General features: G+C 41.5%; 1 protein-coding gene across 2 annotated transcripts in view; it reads right to left on the bottom strand.

Annotated features, from left to right (window-relative positions):
- Positions 1–21859, bottom strand: part of PRPF18 (pre-mRNA processing factor 18) — a 79305-nt gene extending 57446 nt beyond the window's left edge. The window contains exons 1-4 of one of the 2 annotated variants that reach the window (XM_077473042.1): positions 21695–21859; positions 14450–14527; positions 14325–14351; positions 6870–6974 (exon numbers count right to left, since the gene is read on the bottom strand). In XM_077473042.1, the coding sequence (XP_077329168.1) occupies positions 6870–6974; positions 14325–14351; positions 14450–14527; positions 21695–21760 (276 nt within the window). In that variant the 5' untranslated portion in view covers positions 21761–21859. The remainder of the gene's footprint in view (positions 1–6869; positions 6975–14324; positions 14352–14449; positions 14528–21694) is intronic. The other variant, XM_077473043.1, reaches the window with a different exon arrangement.
- Positions 21860–22287: the final 428 nt, after the last annotated feature.

Genomic DNA, 22287 nt, shown 5'->3' with positions numbered 1-22287 from the left:
GCAAAAAAGCCACCTGCCTGCACATACATAATATGTACAGTAAACAGTATGTCTACCTATCGTCTTGGCAATTTCAAAGCATAAGTCCAAGCACAAAGAAAAACCGTGCACATTTCCCCAAGTTTTATACCTTTTACACATGCTGCAAGCACAGAAAAATCACTGTTGACAACACCAACTCTATCTCTCTTCTTTGCTCACCCTTCTCTCCACGGATCACTAATTTACTAACTGACAGTATGAATGTCAAACCACTTATTCAACCTTTCTAAAAAAACTGAGCTTATACATTTTTCCTCCCTCTTTCCCATGTCCCATATCCTGAATTTTTTTATCCAGAGCAATAGCACATCTATCAGTCCCTAGCCAGGTTGCTAAAATAAAAATCATCCAATATTGTGGAGGTCATCTTTCACCGACTCGGCTTCAGGCCTGTGAGGGGATGGGATCGGCTCAACTCCGCTGCTATCGACGACTCCAATAAGCGGCGGAGATGACTGGAGCGCGGTGGGAGGGGAGCACCTTTCCCGCTGCCAATAAAAGTGATCTTGCAGAGACCACTTTTTATCTGAAAGAGGACCACCCGCTGTTTGAGGATATCGGGGTTATGGCAGCTATTTGCTGCCATAACAATGGTATTCCCTGTCAAAGTATTGACGTATAAACGACGGTGGCTGATGTGTAAGCGGCTAATGATTTATTTATTACTGGTACTTCTATAGAGCCATAAATTTACATAGCGCTTTACATATATATGCACATCAGTCCCTGCCATCCAGCAGCTTACAATCTAAGGTCCCTAACTCACATTCATACATAGATACTAGGGCCATATTTAGACAGGATCCAAATAACCTACCAGTATGTCTTTGAGTACGCCAGTTTCCTTACACACGCCAGAGGAAACCCACATAGGTTCAGGGAGAACATGCAAACTCCAGGCAGGTGGTGCCGTGGTTGTGATTTGATTTGAACCAACGACCCTAGTGCTGCCAGGTGTATGTGCTAACCACTTAGCCTTTACTGCCGTAACATTCTTAAAGTATGCCCCTCCTTAACCGATGAAAACACCAGAACTACTAATGTACTGCCTTTACGGTCTAGTTCAGCCCAAACCAGCTTGATGGGGTTTAGGTCTGGAGACTGTGCTGGCCAGGTAAGCAAGTATAACATGTTTATTATTATATATATTTTTTTTTTAATCTTTCCTTAACCACTTCCCGTCCAGCCTACAGACAAATGACTGCCAGGCGGTGGTTTTGCTATCCTGAGTATTTTAACGTTAGTCACTGACAATTGTAAGAGTGGCACCTGAAAAGTTCCAGTTGTCTTTCTCTTTTGGTGCACATGGACAGCAATATCTGGGTACATTAAATACAATTAACAAGTTATATCTTTAACATTATTTCACCTATGTAACCTTCCACAGAAAGCAAAATGTATTTAGGTTTACAGTCTTTAACCTCTTGACTAGCACTGACTTTGCTCATAAACTGGGTACATTAACAATTAAATAAACACTAGCAAGTAAGTCTGGAACTCTTATTTCAGCGATATATTTTAAACCTATCATTACTATAGGAAATAAAAATCACAGAAGTACTGGCAGCAAAGTGATTATATAAAGCCAAGTCAAAATAAAGCTCTCATGTGTGACTTGTAAAGCCAGTAGAGTGCTATTATATATTGCTTAAATTGAATTGTAAAGTCTGTAATGAATTTGGATACCTACCTATTAAAAATGTAATCATTTTACTATTTTAGATGGAAAGGCCAATCAGTCCAACAGTTTAATATTTCACTGAATATAACTGCCTTCAACACTGTGTTTAGTCCATATAAAGCTGCAAGAAATGGGCAAGTGACCTTGAAATGTTCAGATTCCAGTAGATGTTAAGCTACACAGACTGATGCTCTGGTTATGGAAAACGCTGAAACCTATTAAGAGCGGAGGAGTTTTCTTCCTATGTCTTGGTAATCTCAAGCAGAAGACATAGTAACCACACTGTTATTGTTGGAGAGCTTTTTAGCTCCAGAGCAGAACCACAATCAACGTACATGGAGAAATTGGTCTGCACATGCCAAGTTTAATCCCTTAAGGCAACATTGTGGATATGAATTTTCTTATAAAACGTTCAAAGAAAAAAAAAAAAAAAAAAAGGAAAAAACCGTCAAGTATCAGGAATCTTTGCAAGTGGCCAAAAAGTATATCGCCCATGCCCCATTTATTTTCAACCATCCAAACTATACTGTTTAGATTAGAGGTCGGACAATATTTGTCGTTTAATTAATCGGCATCGGACGATTGTACTGATAAAAAGGCCGATTTATTACTACAGCAGGACTTGCAAAAAAGACTTCTGTAATAGAAGTCAGTGTAAGTTGCCTGAGTCTTCATAGAAGGTACTTTCCTCCTCTCTGGGCAGTCTGCCAAGAAAAGAGCAAAAAGATACAATGTTTACACTTGAATGAATGAACTCATCTCAGTGTGTAGAGTTCTCAGTTTAACCATTTAAAGTCTAAATCTTCTCTGACACTTGTTGCTTACAAGTAAAAATCCTGTATTTTTAGCAGAGATCCTAGGGAATAAAATAGTGGTTGTTGCAATATTTTATGTCACACGGCATTTGCGCAGGTCTTTCAAATTCAATTTTTTGGGGAAAAAAAATACAATAATGATTTAAAAAAAAAAAAAAAAGAAAAGAAAAACCACACTAAAAAAACTGTAAAATTAGCCCATTGTTTTCCCAAAAGTTTTGACTACCTGTTTTTATTTAATATAATCAGGTTTTTTTTTTTGTTTTTATCTAAATCATACATACAAGTGAACTGATTGGAGGTTTTTTTTTGTTTAGTAAATGTTTAAATGTAAGAAATTTTCTGCATCACTTACGAAGGCTGCTTTCACACTGGAGCGGGCAAGCGTTGATGGTAAAACGCTGCTAGTTTTAGGGGCGCTTTACCATCATTTTAGCGGTGCTATTCGGCTGCTAGTGGGGCGCATATAACCCAGCTAGTGTCTGAGGAAGAGGTTAAATGCGCCCGTGAAGCAGTGCTGCCAAATCGCATTGCATGCGCTTCGGCAGTGGTGCCCATTCATATCAATGGGCAGGAGTGGTGGAGGAGCGGTATACATCACTCCAAACGTGCTGCTTGCAGGACTTTTTTTTTTTTTTTTTTAACATCCTGCCAACGCACCACCTCTGTGTGAAAGCACTCTGTCTCTCACACAGACTGCAGGGGAGCCGTTTTACAAGCGCTATTTTTAGCCCAAAAGCACCTGAAAAAACACCCCAGTGGGAAAGGTGTGTTAGATTTTATGAGATGAAGGGGGATATAAAATAAATAAATAAATAAATAAATAAATAAAATAAATAAATAAAATCGGCCTAACATATCGGCCATCGGCCGCCATGATTTCTAAATATCGGCATCGGCCAGCGAAAAACCCATATCGGTCGACCTCTAGTTTAGATGCAGGTGGTTTAAAAGCCAATGCCAACTAAGACTGCTGATGAGGAAAAAGATAGACATCTGAATATAAAAGATTCTTACACTAGACATGCTTTTATTTTTAAAACTATGCATGGAAGAGAAGCGAACTGGAAGATAAAAGCTTCCCCAAAATGGAAATGCCCTATTATACAATACTGCTTTATTTATATTTACAGTTGCCCAGGAAGTTACAAATTAATGAAAACGTTGGCTTAGAAAGACATGGAAGAAAACACACTAACAAGCCACCCTCCTATCTTGTATGGAGTTTAAAGCGGTAGTAAACCCGCACATTTTTTTTTTTTTTTTTTTTTTTTTTTAAACCTGCAAAGCAAAAGGCATAATGAGCTAGTATGCACCGCATACTAGCTCATTATGAAATACTTACCTTAGAACGAGGCCCCGACATCTGGCCCGATCCACGCCGAGGGAGCTGACATGCTCCCTCGGCGTTTCTTCCGGGTATCGCGGCTCCGGCGCTGTGAGTGGCCGGAGCCGCGATATCGTCACTCCCGCGCATGCGCGCGGGAGATTTCAGTCCGGCCGCTCGGCTGCTGCCGGATTTTGATGGCGAGAAACCCCTTGTGCGCATGCACCGCTGCAGTCAGCGGCGCATACCGAGGGGAATATCTCCTAAACCGTACAGGTTTATGAGATATTTTTTTTACCTACAGGTAAGCCTTATTATAGGCTTTCCTGTAGGTAAAAGTTAAAAATGTGGGTATACAACCACTTTAAGGAGAGTCCATTCTGCAAAAATAACTCAGCAACAGTAAAACCTGAATACCAAATATACAGCTACGTGTAATGCGGTCAGATTGTCACACTGATACCTCCCATAAAAAGAGTAACAGAGAGTAAGAGCAACAATTGCAGATCCCTTCCACCCATTCCCCTACTGTAATATGGCCATACATTATCTGAATTCTTTTACAGATTAATCTTAGTTTCATCCGTCCAAACAATGCTTTTCCAGAACTGGTCTGGATTTTTTATTTTATTTTTTTTTAATGTTTTTTGGTTAATCTGGCTTTTCTCCTCTTTACACTTATGAATGGTTTGCACCTTGTGGTGAACCCTCTGTATTTGCTCTTGTGAAGTCTTCTCTTGATTGTAGACTTTGACAATGATACACCCACCTCCTGGAGAGTGTCCTTCACTTGTCTGGATGTTGCGAATGGGTTTTTCTTTACCATAGAGAAGATCCTGCGATCATCCACCACTATTATCTTCCATGGACATCCAGGCCTTTTTAAGGTTCCGAGCTCAGAATGTACCAAACTGTCGATGTGGTCGCTCCTAACATTGCTGCCATCACGCCTTACAATGGCCTGTTTCGCTTGCATGGACCTTTGAATACATGATGTAGGTTCACAGCAATAGATTTCAAATGCAAATACCACACTTAGCATCAACTGCAGACCTTTTACCTGCTCAATTGATGAAGGAATAACGAAGGAGTAGCCCTTCACCAAGCCATGAAACCGCTTTCAACTCAATTGTCCAACTACCTTCGGTCCCTTGAAAAGGGGGGTGGCTATTCTTAAAAGCTGCATTTCCTAAACCTTTCCTCAGATTTGGATGTACATACCCTCTAATTAAACCTAAGAGTGTGCACTTTCAGCATATATCCATTATAGAACTAAAGCATGAATAGTTTTGTAAATACCTGACAAAAAATTAAAATTGTGCCGTGTCCAAATATATATGAACCCAACTGCTGTATATACATACCTTAGTGTTAATTATCTACAGTGCTTCTCAGTTGAGTAACCCCCACACCCCAGCAAAGGCTAAAAACAGCCTGGGGGGGGGGGGGCATTCCAATTTCAACAAGCATTATGCAATGGTAAAGCAACAAATGATTTTAAATTAATATTTTCTAAGTTTAAGAATATGACAGGCATTGTCAGGGAAACAGAGGCTCAGGCTCCCTTGGCGCCTCTTGTTATGGAGAAACGCGCCGGGTTGGGCCACACACAACATCATTCTGTATGCCAGTGTGTCTGCCTGTTGCATTACATGCCATTTGTACCCGTGCCTCTTGTAAGTGCATTTGAAATATTTTATTAAACTTGCTGCCATAAAATACTACACTATGTTAGATTCCACTATATTTTAATTCCCTTTATGGAATGAGTGGATTCTGGAGTGGAGAGGTTGCTATCTCTGGACTGGAGTTTAGGTGGCTGCAGAGCAGCAAGGCGTTCTGTGATCTCTGTGTGAGATCTAATGGCCTGGTATGGAGCTTATTAACCCTTTATAGTGGAGTGGTTCTGTGGCACAATTCTTTGGTGGTGTTACTCACCCAAGAATTCTACACAGGAGTTAATCAGCGTGGTGGATCATACATTTGCACTTGATTTTGACTTTTCTTCATTTATATATTCTTTATCTGGTTTTTACACTATTATTAATATGAAATTCATTCACTTATGTAGTTAGATTTACTGAGTACTTTAAACCCTTCCCAACCAGCTGCCGCAGTTGTATTGTGGCAGGTTGGCTCTCCTGGGCAAAACGATGTTACCTTACGTAGGTTTGCTTTTTGGCCACTAGGGGGTGCGTGCACGCCAGAGCCGATGCACGTGCCCGGCAGTCACGATGACCACTGAGCACCCACAATCGCTCCACAGAGACAGAACGGAGATCTGTCAATGGAAACAGAAAAATCTCTGTGCCATCAGGGGTGAGTAGAGAAAATCTGTTATTCATACCAAGTATGAACAACAATCGGTCTCCTCACTCAGGCAGGTCCATCTCCCCACAGTTAGAAACACTCCCTAGGACACACAATTAACCCCTTGATCGCTCCCTAGTGTTAACTCCTACCCTGCCCAGTGACATTTACACAGTAATCAGTGCATTTGTATAGTTCGGGAGGAGCCATTCTACAAAACAATCGAATGTTAGTACAGCAATCTCCCCTGCTGAGCTATTGTGTTTTTCCGGGGGGGGGGGGGGGGTGGGGAGACAACCCTACCATTGTCTGAGAGCGCTGATCAGGAGCAAATCGCCAGACCTTTTTCAGTCATGCCCCTTCCACTGCCGCACACACAGGCCAAATTGCTGAATGCTTCTATTGAACCGGCCAATGCCATCCGATATTTAGCCCGCATGTACTATGCTCTATCCTTGCCCACTGGATTAGTATGCCCAAAACATCCATTCCAGCTTTACTAATACAGTTTGACAGGTGTTTCTGCTTGCTTTAGTGAGACTACACTGGATCACAGTTTGTGCCCTTGTATTAAGTTTGTTATATAGCTTGACTGCTGGTAATGTGACAAAACTGTCATGTTAATATTTCGCTGATATAGATATAGGGGAAATAAAACATTTGATAAAAGCAATAGAACAATTTCGGTACTCACTTCCTGCCTTGACAGAGTCATAGGTAACTTCTCCTCTGCCAGCTCTAGCTCCAACACAGGATTGCTTGATGAAGAAGGCTGCTCTTCCTCTTCTTGCTTCTGTAGCTAATTGTTCAGAAAAGGAATATGTAAGAATGCAATAGAAAAATTAAGTTGTAAAACTTCCTAATTACCTTTAATATCCACAAAATGTTTGGCCCAATATGCATATATGGCCAATCAAGTATAATGCTCTGCTCAAGAACTGGTGCTTGATAGATGATTATACATATATTTTTTTTTTTTTTTACTTTAAAATGACTTCAGAAATAACAGAAATCGACCAGCAGCATCATTTCACCCTTGTCTGACTGTTCTCTTAAATTTTCCTTTTTCCGTATGCATATGATTTGCTGGCTATGCAAGCAAGGCTGGAATTAGACACTCAAGTAGCCTTGCTTCTAAGCACCATCTAATTGTGTATAAAAGGTGCCCAATAACTAATATTATGGCACCTGGGTAAAAGATGGTAAGAAAGCAGAGGCGGGAGGATACTACAACTACTATAGCGGCTGAAATTCACTGAAGAACACTACTTTTTTTTACTACTTTTTTACTACTAATTCAAAAATGAAATACATTTGCCTGATTGAACCGGGATGGTTAAAGAATGAAAAAAAAAAAAAATAAAATAAAAAAAAAAAAAAAAAAAAAAAAGCAGTGTGCCCTGTATTATTCTTTTTAGTATGGGAATATTCAATACGAAAATGGTACCTATCCTGTCTCGTAAATATCTCATTGTTTATTTTTACATACTTTTCAAAATAACTTTATAGGTTGTGATCAGGTATACATATTTTAAACTGATGTAAATATATAGTTAACAACTAGGTTTTGTAAGTCAACGTATCATCTATGTAATGGATGTACAATGGGTGGGAGGTTTTTTTGCAATGTTCCTTTGTTTTATGTAAGCTGGGCTTTAAAGAGAAAAAAAAAAAAAAAAAAAAGAAGGAAATTCATTGTGACCCCATCAAAGTAAACTGTTGTCTCAGTGTGTAAGCTTTCCAAACAAATTTCATAAAGCATGTCCAGAAGCACCATAGCTAGGAAATCATCAGTTTAGGGATTGCCTCCCCTCTACTGCTTCACTAGCAAGGGTGGTATAGGGGCAAGCCAATGTGTCAGATTATTAGCTTAATTATGCATTCTTTAGCACTTCAGGGGTGCTCTAGGAGATAACTGAACCAGCATGCATTACCGTTCTTCTCGAAGCTAAACATCAGTACACTAACTTTATTTCTCTGAAAGTGGATGTACTGTAAACCCACCACTCACCCAGTATAAACTAATGGCACAATATTAATCTGTGCACATATACCCTTACCTTTCCTCTGTAACCCCCTCCAGCTGTAGGAGTATCTCAAAACTCTGGAATCGGTGGGCAGGTCTCTTTGCCAGGGTTTGGTGGACAGAGTTGTGACGTCACAAGACTCCCCACCCACCCTTTTTGCTGGTGTCCTGGGAGCTGACTGCACCATGTAAATCCTCCTCAAATCAAGCTGATCAGGACACATGATGAGCAACATCCAGTCAAAAATCAGGAAAGGCACCAAATGATTTTAGCTTGCCCAATCATTTTGAGGTTTGGAGCAGAAAATCCTGGGAAAGCTTGAGAAGAAAGGAGGAGGGATGTGAAGCTGGAATAGTAACATTCTCTCTGCTCTCATGCTTATGCATGAGATAAAGAAATCAGATGCCAGTCCCAGCAGTGGGGGAGGTGGCGTCACACTTATCTTAGCAAAAAAGATAAATAAGGACAAGAGGCTTGCTCAGACCCGAGTTAACTCTTCATGGTGAGAATGGGCACAGATGACTTGACATCCTCTACTGTACCAGGTAGAAGTCTTCTGAAATTTTTGTTTAATGGTTTGCATCCATTTTAATCTCTTGCTGGCCAGCCATTTAAGTTTAGCTACGGCAAGCTGGCTCGGCTGTGCAAATCGGCATAGGTGTACATCAGTTCATACACAGGGGTTCTGTGGGCGCACGCAGATTGGCTCCCCTGCTGACCAATCAGCCGGCCCAGCAGACTCTATGTCCACCGGCCATCTGTGATCGTGCCCCGCAGAGACATTATGGGGATCTGCCGAAAGTAAACAAGGCAGATCTCCGTTCTGACAGGGGAGGACACAGGATCTTGTCTTCCTGCTATGAAGATGGATCTGTGTGTTGACCCAGGTAAACCCTTGTGTTTTTTCACCTTAATGCATCCTATGCATTAAGGTGAAAAAAATAAAATAAAATGCTGTCACTGAGCAGCCCCCCCTCCCCCCCCGTTTTATTCACCTGAGCCCATTCGTTCCCCCGCCGGAGATGTGCTCTTCCTCTCTGGCCGGGGCTCGGCTCTTGATTGGATAGATTTATAGCAGAGCAGCCATTGGCTCCCGCTGCTGTCAATCAAATCCAATGAAACAGCTGCTGTTGGGCGGGGCCAAGTCCAGCATTCTGTGTCTATGGACGCAAATGCTGGACTCAAGAGCGCGCCTGCACGGTAACCCTCAGGGAGAGCACTTCTCCTAGGGGGTTTACCAATGCAGGGAGAAGCAGCTAGCGTCTTTGGGGGACCCTAGAAGACAATGATCAAGGCCGCTTTGTGCAAAACTAACTGCACAGTGGAGGCAAGTATGATATTTAAAAAAAGAAAAACACCATAACAAACAAGGGTTTACAACCCCTTTTAAGCTGAACAAGCCTCTATGATTTGGCACTGCATAACGGATATGAACAGTACTTGGTATAAAACTTTTTACAGCTTATGGCCTAACAAACTACGGTAAAGGAAGAGCTGCATGCCTTGCCCTTTGCTACAATGTTTCATCACCTTTGATGCTTTATCCCTGGAGAAGGAACAGAGAAGAGAACCTTACTTCACAGAAAAAAAAAAAAAAAAAAAAAAAAAACACCAGTGTGGAAGGTTTGCCAATTCAAAAGCATGCAATATTCTGTATACATCACAGTGCATCAGTGATAGCATTGCATTCAGCGCTAGGATTGAAGTGTCCCAAAGAACAGATGCTTTGTTACCCATATTATAGACTACCACAATCATGATTCTGGTGCAAGAACAGGAAAAAGAAGATTGCTTACTAAGAGCAACAGACAGTTTCATCATGAGCCCTACTGAGTATGAATATCAGTTCATAATCTGAGCAAAGAAAGTATTCTTTTTAGGAGGCAATAAAAAAAATAAAAAAAAAAGTCTACATTAATGCCCCTTTAATGCTTGAACATTCAAAAAGCAGTTTTTAAGTTTACTTTGACTTGGCTAAAAATAAAATGCATTTCACTTGAGGGCACTGGATCTTAATCAGTAAATTAAGTAAAACAGAAGAGAACCGTGACACTAACAAACGATTTAAAGTAACAATACATAAGATATTTGGAGTGGAGTTGGCAATCTTTTGGGGACAAGTACAGGGTTAGCAAACAGTGGATTCAGGACAGGTGTAATGGAACATATTGTACACGGAACTTATATCATGCTCTGCCTTGCATCCCATTTTATTGATTAGTAAATTTATATATATATATATATATATATATATATATATATATATATACACACACATACACACACGTACAGTGCCTTGAAAAAGTATTCATACCCCTAGAAATTTTCTACATTTTCATGTTACAACCAAAATCGTAAATGTATTTTATTTGATAGACCAACACAAAGTGGCACATAATTGTGAAGTGGAAGGAAATGATAAATGGTTTTCAATTTTTTTATTTTCAATTTTGTATGATGATTGTTCTCTGATGAATGCTCTCCTTACCCGGCCTGTCAGTTTAGGTGGACGGCTATGTCTTGGTAGGTTTGCAGTTGTGCCATACTCTTTCCATTTTTGAAAGATTAATTGAACAGTGCTCAGTGAGATATTCAAAGCTTGAGATATTTTTTTTTTCCCCCGACCCTGCTTTAAACTTCTCCACAACTTTATCCCTGACCTTTCTGGTGTGTTCCTTGGCCTTCATGATGCAGTTTGTTCACTAAGGTTCCCTAACAAACCTCTGAGGGCTTCACAGAGCAATTGTATTTATACTGAGAATAAATTTCACAGGTGGACTATTTACTGAAGGCAAATCCACCAGATTTTAATAAGGGGCATCAGAGTAAAGGGGGCTGAATACAAATGCATGCCATAATTTTCAGATATTTGTAAAAAAATAGAATTTATTAAATTTTCCTTCCTATAAGTGGTTCTATACTAAATGCATCATCATACATTTTAATGCATTTTCTAGTTCAGGTGAAATTCCTGGACATTAAAGTGATTGTAAACTCTTACAAAGCACTTGACCTACTGGTAAGCCTAGATTAAGGCTTACCTGTAGGTCCAAGAAATATCTCCTAAACCTACACTGTTTTAGGAGATATTTACAAAAACACAGGCACCACTGTCTACGGCGTATGCGTCGTAGACAGCAGAGCTCAGGCGCACTGAGCATGCTGCTATCGGCGAAATGCCGTTAGTGACGGCTCACGTACGCATGCGCGGGAGTGCCATCATCGCTGCTCCGGCGCTGTGAGTGGCCGGAGCAGCGATACCTAGAAGAAGATTGACGCTTCGTGCTACTGGGGACAGTGGTGACATCGCTGGCTCCTGTGTCAGGTAAGTGACACATAATGGGGTACTATGCGATGCATAGTATCCCATTATGCTTTAGCTTTGCAGAGAGACAAAGAGGAAATAAACCCATCAGGGTTTACTTCCTCTTTAAAGACTGGTTATTTTCTATTGTGTGCATACCAATGCTGGAAAAATAAACCCTACATGCTACATTTTAGCTGCGTTTACCAGCTGTTTTTCATTCAAATGCATTCAGAGCCTTTCAAAAATGTGTCAAAGCACTGCCATACACGTCAAAATAATGCACTTTAACGCATGCACTCTGGTGTGAATGCCCACTTTTAAAAAACCTGTAATGAAGCAACATGTCTCAGGAAGAGGTCCCAAAATAGAAACTGTAAAGCTCTAACTCCCAGGCAAGATACTGGGTACTAGGACAGTGACATATCTGTTGAGTCGCAGAAAGACAGCTTTAGTTTTCCTACCCCACTTTTTGTTTAATTGAATTTCCCTCTGAGGGCTTTCAATAACAATCAAGAGGCTTATCTGATTAAGAGAAGTACCCTATTTTCTTGTATATAAACATCAGGACTTACTTACAACAAGACATGCTCTAAACTTACTCTCTGCCACATTCTAAGCATAATTTATCTAGCCCTGTAGAGCGAGAGGGAAAAAAAAAAAATTAAAAAAAAAATTGTTTTGGTTTTTCAGGCCCTCCAGTTGGGTCCCATGTTGAGCTGTCATCGGCAGCTTCAGTGTGTGAGAGAGTGCAGGAGAGGCAGCCGACAATGGAAGCCCCATAGTAACTATGGGTGACTTCAATTTCCAGGCATCTCACAGCCGTCATCAGTTCTCTCCTGAACACAGGATCCACCACTGGAGATCAGAGCGGATCAGCTTCAGAAAAGGTAAGTACAGCGAGTGATTTTTGCTTCACAGGGCTAGATAGATTAGGCTTAGAATGTGGCAGAGAGTAGATTTAGGTTTAATTAGGTTTTGACCGGAAATCCACTTTAATTATGGCCTTCTAATAAATCAATAGACTTGAGCTTTCGCTCAGGTATACGTGGACACCCTCCTTAATGCTCTACAACTATCTTGGATTGAACGATCAAAGCCACAATTTATTGTGAAATTATGCTTTTATCACCCTTATATATCCCCGTTATCAAACGTATCTCTTGGGCATAAGCCCCTGTTCTCACTGTCTAAAATGTGGACAATTAGAAGCAGACTATGGGGGTTATTTATGAAAGGCAAAACCACTCTGCACTGAAAGTACACTTGGAAGTGCAGTCACTCTAAGTCTAAGGGGTAGATCTGAAATGAGTGGAAGCTCTGCTGATTTTATCATCCAATCATGTGCAAGCTAAAATGCTGTTTTTTTATTTTCCTTGCATCCAATCATGTGCAAGCTAAAATGCTGTTTTTTTATTTTCCTTGCATGCCCCCCCCCCCCCCCCCCCTCGGATCTACAGCGACTTTACTTCCAAGTGCATTTGCAGTGCAAAGTGAATTTTCCTTTAGTAAATACCCCCCCTATGTCCAATCATGCCTTCTAGCCATGTCACAAGATTAATCAATTTTGGGCGGCAGTAGCATACTCCACTCCATACATAGTTATTTCTAACCTCATAATGAGTGTTTTTGGAAACCCCTAGTACCAACTATTATTTCTCTCATAATTAAAAAGACAATCCTGTGGGTTTATTCTGACTTAATCTATTTTCTTGTTTACAAAAGATAACTGTATTGTACATGAAGTGGGTGGAGGCCTCTCTAAATAAAGAATCCCAGGTTTAAAAATTCTTAGACATTTAGGATTAAATTTATCCAAACCCTAGTTACGGATACCTAACAAATCAATCACAATGTGTATCTAACTAAGCTAATCACAAATCAGCACCCAGTTAAAGTTCTACAATATGCACAAACCTCAAACTAACCTTTCCAAATGAGGCGTGTGTGATTAGGATAAGACGGACCACCACTCAATAATTACCCATTTGGTTTTGTGAATCCCATATTCTTAGCTGGACATTAAAACAATATTGTATTCTACGTTATACACTCATTCTATATATGCGGTTATGTGACTAAGTGCATGATAATTTTATTGTCTAAATGCAGCACGCCAGCTGTTAAATGCATTTTCAATTCAAATAGAAATGAGAAAAAAAAACATCTATTGAAAAACAAAATTTGCCAATAGAGAAAAACTGTTTGTAGCATGTCACCCCAGGAAGGAATCTCCATGATGTTACTCTCTTGGAACCTCCTTTAACTGAATAAGAAGATAACTTGAATGTGAAAATTTTAACATTTTAGTTACATACATTCTTGATTTAATACTGCTCACTGTGACCCCACTGTAAACATCCACACATTTCCCAATGTAATCCCTACTAATTTCATTGTCTATTGGTCTTATGTATATTATATTTAAAAAAAAAAAAAAAAAAAAAAAAAAAAAAAATCGGGTGAGTGGAAAAAAGTGGATTTTCCTGAGGGTGTTTAGAAAACACTGTAAGGTGGCTGGAGATAGATAAAAAAAAAAAAACAATCTTCAATTACATCCAAAGCAATCAGAAATTTCTGTCAAAAATACAGATTAGAGTGTGCTTACTATTGGTGCATTACAATCATATAAAAAAGATCCAGTGTCCAAGTAAATGAATGCCAGGCATATCAAGCCATTACATGCTCAGCATCTCAAGCCAAATGACAGCACACTAGTGACAGCAGCTGACATTTCCAAAATGGTCTCCATCAAAATGCCATTTGGAAAATGTGCCTGGAGGCAAAACATGCATTACCATTTTATTTGCATTCCTACCTTTTGTGTTGGCTTCTCACTTATAGGCTAACATTTGTGACAGATTAAACAAAGAGAGGGTTAGATAAACATGATAAGAAAACCTTGTAAAAATGTGAGCTTTTTTGCAGAAAGAAATCCAGTACCTTGTATCCACATCTTTCAAGGTATGCTTCCTTTTCTTTTTCAGCAAGTTCACTACGCTTAAAGAACTTCTTGTTTTCCTGAAACATTAAAAAAAGAAAAAAAAAAAAATTGCAAATGAAAAGATGAATCTACATGTAAAAGACAACCGGTAACAGTCAGCAAGGGGGAAGAAAGAAATTATTGCAAACCACAGACACCTTCAGCCAAGTCCTAAGGCTGTCTGATATGATAATTTCTTTGCCCGATACATTACCTGACGTTAAAATTAGGAGCCAGTTTTTTTTATTTATTTTAACGAACAAAGCTTTAATTTTCAACGACAAAACCCGTTCTCTTATGTAGCCCTGATGTGTATCTTTGCAGATGCACAACACAGTTTTACACATGGAGAATATATAGGAAGTGCCGGTATATGAAGAAAAAAAAAAAATATATAAGACTTTAGCTCTGCTGTGGGTCAGCAGCAGAGCTAAAGTTTTTTTGATTTGTTTTTAGTGGTTAAAGCGGAGGTCCACCCTAAAGTGGACCTTCCGCCGCTCATTGGAATCCTCCCCCCCTCCGGCGCCACAATTGGCACCTTTCAGGGGGGAGGGAGGTGCAAGTACCTGTACAGTACAGGTATCTGCACCCACTTCCGGGATAGCTCTCTGCGGAAAGGGGCGTAGATTACGCCCCTTTCCAAAAGTCCCCCGCTGCCTGCTGGGAAACACACGGATCCCAGAGGCAGCGTGTCCATCCTTATAGCGCAGCGCGACTGGCGCAGCGCAGTAGGGAACCGGGAAATGAAGCCGAAAGGCTCCACTTCCTGATTCCCATACCCAAGATGGCGGCGGCAGCACCCGAGAGACGATCGAGAGATCGGCTTCGGGTGCCAACATCGCGGGTGCGCTGGACAGGTAAGTGTCACTATTTTAAAAGTCAGCAGCTGCAGTATTTGTAGGTGCTGGCTTTAAAAAAAAAAAAAAAAAAAAAAAAACGCGGACTCACGCTTTAACCACTTCAATAAACGTCTCTTTCACCCCCTCCTGCCCAGGACAATTTTCAGCTTTCATCGCTTTGAATGACAATTGTGCGATCATGCAACACTGTACCCAAATTCAATTTTTGTCCTTTTTTTTTTTCCCACACAAATATAGCTTTCTTTTGGTGGTATTTGATCATCTCTGTTTTTTTTTTTTTTGCGCTATAAACAAAAAAAAAAAAAATTATATATATATATATATATATATATATATATATATATATATATATATATATATATATATATATATATATATATATATATATATATATATATATATATATATATATATATATATATATATATATATACACACACACACACACACACATCAGATTTAGGCCACTATGTATTCTGCTACATATTCTTGGTAAACGAAAGCCCAATAAGAGTATATTTATTGGTTTGCGCAAAAGTTATAGCCTCTACAAACTGTGGGACATTTTTTTTTCTTTTTTTACTTGTAATGCCGGCGATCAGCGACTTATAGCGGGAGACAAATCAGACACTGGACTCTTATTGGGGACCAGTGATGCCTACAATGATCAGTGCTAAAAAAAAATATGCACTGTCACTGTACTAATGACAAGAATGGCAAGAAAGGGGTAAACATCGGGGCAATAAAAGGGTTAACTCTGTGCCTAGGTTGTGCTTACTCACTGTAGAGAAGGTGCTTTGCAGAAACACAGGGTCAATGTTTTCCCTTCTGACAGAATGGCAAACTGCCTTGTTTACATTGGCAGACTGTCGTTCTGCATGTGAAATGAACGGGTGCCTGCAGACATCAAGTCTGCGGTACCCGCTGCTGGGCTTCCACTGTGTAGAATCACAGCGGGAGCCGGTCACCAGCGAAATGTGCACCCCAGGCCCTGACATGTCAGATCATGTACTAGGTACAGTAAAACGTACGATGGGTAAGTGGTTAATTTCTGCAAATTTTTTCTTTTTCACTGATGTGCATTATTGATGAGCCTGCACTGATGGCCACTAATAGGCACCGATTATCAGTGTAAATGTGCCTGTCATAATTGCCTGTGACAGCACGTAAGGAAAGTACTGCCGATAACCAGCAGGTCTGTGTTCAATGTGATCAGCTGTGATTGGACACAGCTAAATCACATGGAAAAGGGTCTCTGTGTTTGGCCCTTTACCTCAAGCAGAGCACACAGATGCAAACCGGGGGGGAGGAGGGGGTTCTCTGGGAGGACATCAGAATTAGACGAATGTGGGAATTGCTCACACTAGCCGATTATGGGAATAGGCTGACAAAGGCCAGGCCACAATTTATAGTCATCATAGCAACCTGGTGCCTGGGATTTGTGTAGCCCTGGTTTAAATTTGTATCTTTAGAGCAGCAGGAGGAGCATATTTAAGTCATTTTTGCGCTGGTCCTCTCCGCCAACTTTTGTCAGCAAGGTCCAGCTTTCAAATAGTGTAAGTAAGTGTGCATGAGCTCTTAGGTTTAGCAACAAGATATAAGATAAAAAAACCTTCTGACCAAAGTCTGTGAGCCAATGAGGAGATAGAGGGGGGTGGGGCCAAGCTGCGGCTCTGTGTCTGAATGAACACAAAGAGCAGCGGCTTGGCTCGGGTGACCCCACAGCAAGCTGCTTGCTGTGGGGGCACTCGGCAGAAGGAAGGGTCAGGAACAGGGACAAGGGACCCAAGAAGAGGAGAATCTGGGCTGCTCTTGCCAAAACCATTACACAGAGCAGGGAAGTATAACATGGTTTATTATTTTTAAACAAAAAAAAAAACCCAAGACCCTTTCCAAGCAATGTCGTTAGTACAGTGACAGTGTATATGATTATCACTGATCACTGTATTAGTGTCACTGGTGATGTCAGTGGCAGTTAGTCAGCACCTACCCAGGGTCAGTTTTCCCACTGCACTATCGCAGTCCCATTATAAGCCGCCAATTACCACCATTACTAGTTGAAAAACAAATTAAAATTACAGTATATACATATACCATACATTGTAAGTCGCTATAACTTTCACACAAACCAATCATTATACACTTCCTGGTATTTATTTTTTTACCAAAGACATAACAAAAAAAATGTTTTATTAATATTATTAGATATATTTTATATCAGAAATTAAAAATTATACATTTTTTTTGTTAGTTTATATAAAAAAAAAAAAACAATCATGATCCAATACCACCAAAAGAAAGCGCTATTTGTGTGAAAAAAAAAATGGAGCGATATAAAGTTAATTTGGGTACAGCGTTGCATGACCGCACAATTACCAGTTAAAGTAGGGCAGTGCTGAATAGCAAAAAATGGCCTGTACAGTATGTATGTGCAGACCCTTTGAATCTAAAGTTACACCAGATGCAGGGAGGATAGACATTACACTATAAAACGGAGGATTATGAGAGGTGCAGGGAGGATAGACATTACACTATAATGGAGGAGTATGAGAGGTGCGGGGAGGATAGACATTACACTATAATGGAGGAGTATGAGAGGTGCGGGGAGGATAGACATTACACTATAATGGAGGAGTATGAGAGGTGCGGGGAGGATAGACATTACACTATAATGGAGGAGTATGAGAGGTGCGGGGAGGATAGACATTACACTATAATGGAGGAGTATGAGAGGTGCGGGGAGGATAGACATTACACTATAATGGAGGAGTATGAGAGGTGCGGGGAGGATAGACATTACACTATAATGGAGGAGTATGAGAGGTGCGGGGAGGATAGACATTACACTATAATGGAGGAGTATGAGAGGTGCGGGGAGGATAGACATTACACTATAATGGAGGAGTATGAGAGGTGCGGGGAGGATAGACATTACACTATAATGGAGGAGTATGAGAGGTGCGGGGAGGATAGACATTACACTATAATGGAGGAGTATGAGAGGTGCGGGGAGGATAGACATTACACTATAATGGAGGAGTATGAGAGGTGCGGGGAGGATAGACATTACACTATAATGGAGGAGTATGAGAGGTGCGGGGAGGATAGACATTACACTATAATGGAGGAGTATGAGAGGTGCGGGGAGGATAGACATTACACTATAATGGAGGAGTATGAGAGGTGCGGGGAGGATAGACATTACACTATAATGGAGGAGTATGAGAGGTGCGGGGAGGATAGACATTACACTATAATGGAGGAGTATGAGAGGTGCGGGGAGGATAGACATTACACTATAATGGAGGAGTATGAGAGGTGCGGGGAGGATAGACATTACACTATAATGGAGGAGTATGAGAGGTGCGGGGAGGATAGACATTACACTATAATGGAGGAGTATGAGAGGTGCGGGGAGGATAGACATTACACTATAATGGAGGAGTATGAGAGGTGCGGGGAGGATAGACATTACACTATAATGGAGGAGTATGAGAGGTGCGGGGAGGATAGACATTACACTATAATGGAGGAGTATGAGAGGTGCGGGGAGGATAGACATTACACTATAATGGAGGAGTATGAGAGGTGCGGGGAGGATAGACATTACACTATAATGGAGGAGTATGAGAGGTGCGGGGAGGATAGACATTACACTATAATGGAGGAGTATGAGAGGTGCGGGGAGGATAGACATTACACTATAATGGAGGAGTATGAGAGGTGCGGGGAGGATAGACATTACACTATAATGGAGGAGTATGAGAGGTGCGGGGAGGATAGACATTACACTATAATGGAGGAGTATGAGAGGTGCGGGGAGGATAGACATTACACTATAATGGAGGAGTATGAGAGGTGCGGGGAGGATAGACATTACACTATAATGGAGGAGTATGAGAGGTGCGGGGAGGATAGACATTACACTATAATGGAGGAGTATGAGAGGTGCGGGGAGGATAGACATTACACTATAATGGAGGAGTATGAGAGGTGCGGGGAGGATAGACATTACACTATAATGGAGGAGTATGAGAGGTGCGGGGAGGATAGACATTACACTATAATGGAGGAGTATGAGAGGTGCGGGGAGGATAGACATTACACTATAATGGAGGAGTATGAGAGGTGCGGGGAGGATAGACATTACACTATAATGGAGGAGTATGAGAGGTGCGGGGAGGATAGACATTACACTATAATGGAGGAGTATGAGAGGTGCGGGGAGGATAGACATTACACTATAATGGAGGAGTATGAGAGGTGCGGGGAGGATAGACATTACACTATAATGGAGGAGTATGAGAGGTGCGGGGAGGATAGACATTACACTATAATGGAGGAGTATGAGAGGTGCGGGGAGGATAGACATTACACTATAATGGAGGAGTATGAGAGGTGCGGGGAGGATAGACATTACACTATAATGGAGGAGTATGAGAGGTGCGGGGAGGATAGACATTACACTATAATGGAGGAGTATGAGAGGTGCGGGGAGGATAGACATTACACTATAATGGAGGAGTATGAGAGGTGCGGGGAGGATAGACATTACACTATAATGGAGGAGTATGAGAGGTGCGGGGAGGATAGACATTACACTATAATGGAGGAGTATGAGAGGTGCGGGGAGGATAGACATTACACTATAATGGAGGAGTATGAGAGGTGCGGGGAGGATAGACATTACACTATAATGGAGGAGTATGAGAGGTGCGGGGAGGATAGACATTACACTATAATGGAGGAGTATGAGAGGTGCGGGGAGGATAGACATTACACTATAATGGAGGAGTATGAGAGGTGCGGGGAGGATAGACATTACACTATAATGGAGGAGTATGAGAGGTGCGGGGAGGATAGACATTACACTATAATGGAGGAGTATGAGAGGTGCGGGGAGGATAGACATTACACTATAATGGAGGAGTATGAGAGGTGCGGGGAGGATAGACATTACACTATAATGGAGGAGTATGAGAGGTGCGGGGAGGATAGACATTACACTATAATGGAGGAGTATGAGAGGTGCGGGGAGGATAGACATTACACTATAATGGAGGAGTATGAGAGGTGCGGGGAGGATAGACATTACACTATAATGGAGGAGTATGAGAGGTGCGGGGAGGATAGACATTACACTATAATGGAGGAGTATGAGAGGTGCGGGGAGGATAGACATTACACTATAATGGAGGAGTATGAGAGGTGCGGGGAGGATAGACATTACACTATAATGGAGGAGTATGAGAGGTGCGGGGAGGATAGACATTACACTATAATGGAGGAGTATGAGAGGTGCGGGGAGGATAGACATTACACTATAATGGAGGAGTATGAGAGGTGCGGGGAGGATAGACATTACACTATAATGGAGGAGTATGAGAGGTGCGGGGAGGATAGACATTACACTATAATGGAGGAGTATGAGAGGTGCGGGGAGGATAGACATTACACTATAATGGAGGAGTATGAGAGGTGCGGGGAGGATAGACATTACACTATAATGGAGGAGTATGAGAGGTGCGGGGAGGATAGACATTACACTATAATGGAGGAGTATGAGAGGTGCGGGGAGGATAGACATTACACTATAATGGAGGAGTATGAGAGGTGCGGGGAGGATAGACATTACACTATAATGGAGGAGTATGAGAGGTGCGGGGAGGATAGACATTACACTATAATGGAGGAGTATGAGAGGTGCGGGGAGGATAGACATTACACTATAATGGAGGAGTATGAGAGGTGCGGGGAGGATAGACATTACACTATAATGGAGGAGTATGAGAGGTGCGGGGAGGATAGACATTACACTATAATGGAGGAGTATGAGAGGTGCGGGGAGGATAGACATTACACTATAATGGAGGAGTATGAGAGGTGCGGGGAGGATAGACATTACACTATAATGGAGGAGTATGAGAGGTGCGGGGAGGATAGACATTACACTATAATGGAGGAGTATGGGAGGTGCGGGGAGGATAGACATTACACTATAATGGAGGAGTATGAGAGGTGCTGGGAGGATAGACATTACACTATAATGGAGGAGTATGAGAGGTGCGGGGAGGATAGACATTACACTATAATGAAGGAGTATGAGAAGTGCGGGGAGGATAGACATTACACTATAATGGAGGAGTATGAGAGGTGCGGGGAGGATAGACATTACACTATAATGGAGGAGTATGTAAGGTGCGGGGAGGATAGACATTACACTATAATGAAGGAGTATGAGAAGTGCGGGGAGGATAGACATTACACTATAAGGGAGTATGGGAGGTGCAGGGATGTTCTACTCTTCAGAGGGCGACCCCAGCAGGGACACGGCCATCTACTCACCCCCAGCAGCGCATTTTCCTCCAGCTGCTTCCTCTTCCTGGCTATCTCCGCTTTCAGAATGTCCATAGCTATCAGAGAACACTAGCTAAGGCCAGTACCTGCTCCCTCTCATACCGCGTACTTCCTGTTTACACGGAAAATGGCTGTGCCAATTGCCCATGAACATCTGCGCGTCTACTTCCGGGTCTTGGGAAGGCCGTGGAACGCACGGATTTCCGGTTCCCTCAGCTATTGATCCTATGGTTACTCTGTAACGCCTTTACACAATAGATTGGGGGATACCACAGGTCGTGCTTTCCTTTAAGAGAAATTCGTCTTTTTCCAGGCATCCCACGTGGCATGTTTTCTGATTACTAGGAATCATGTTTTCTTCACAAGCACTGCAGTGCAATAGATGTGAATCCATCACAGAGCTGCATGCATGATTGCACGGCAGCCCATAGAAGCAGATACAGACGCACAGACACAATCACATGCCAACATTTCAATTACCATGAGCTACCTTTGCTGTGTTCACCGTGTGTAGGGCAGCCCAAGTGAACAAGCTGCTCTATGCTGCGAAATATGCGCTCAGATCCCTGAATTCTTATATA

This window comes from Lithobates pipiens, unplaced genomic scaffold (assembly GCF_037356315.1).
Source record: "Lithobates pipiens isolate NorthernLeopardFrog02 unplaced genomic scaffold, aLitPip1_a1.2 Scaffold_8, whole genome shotgun sequence".
NCBI lineage: Eukaryota > Metazoa > Chordata > Amphibia > Anura > Ranidae > Lithobates > Lithobates pipiens.
The sequence above is the reverse complement of the archived record's forward strand: the minus strand, read 5'-3'. Positions and strand labels throughout refer to the sequence as shown.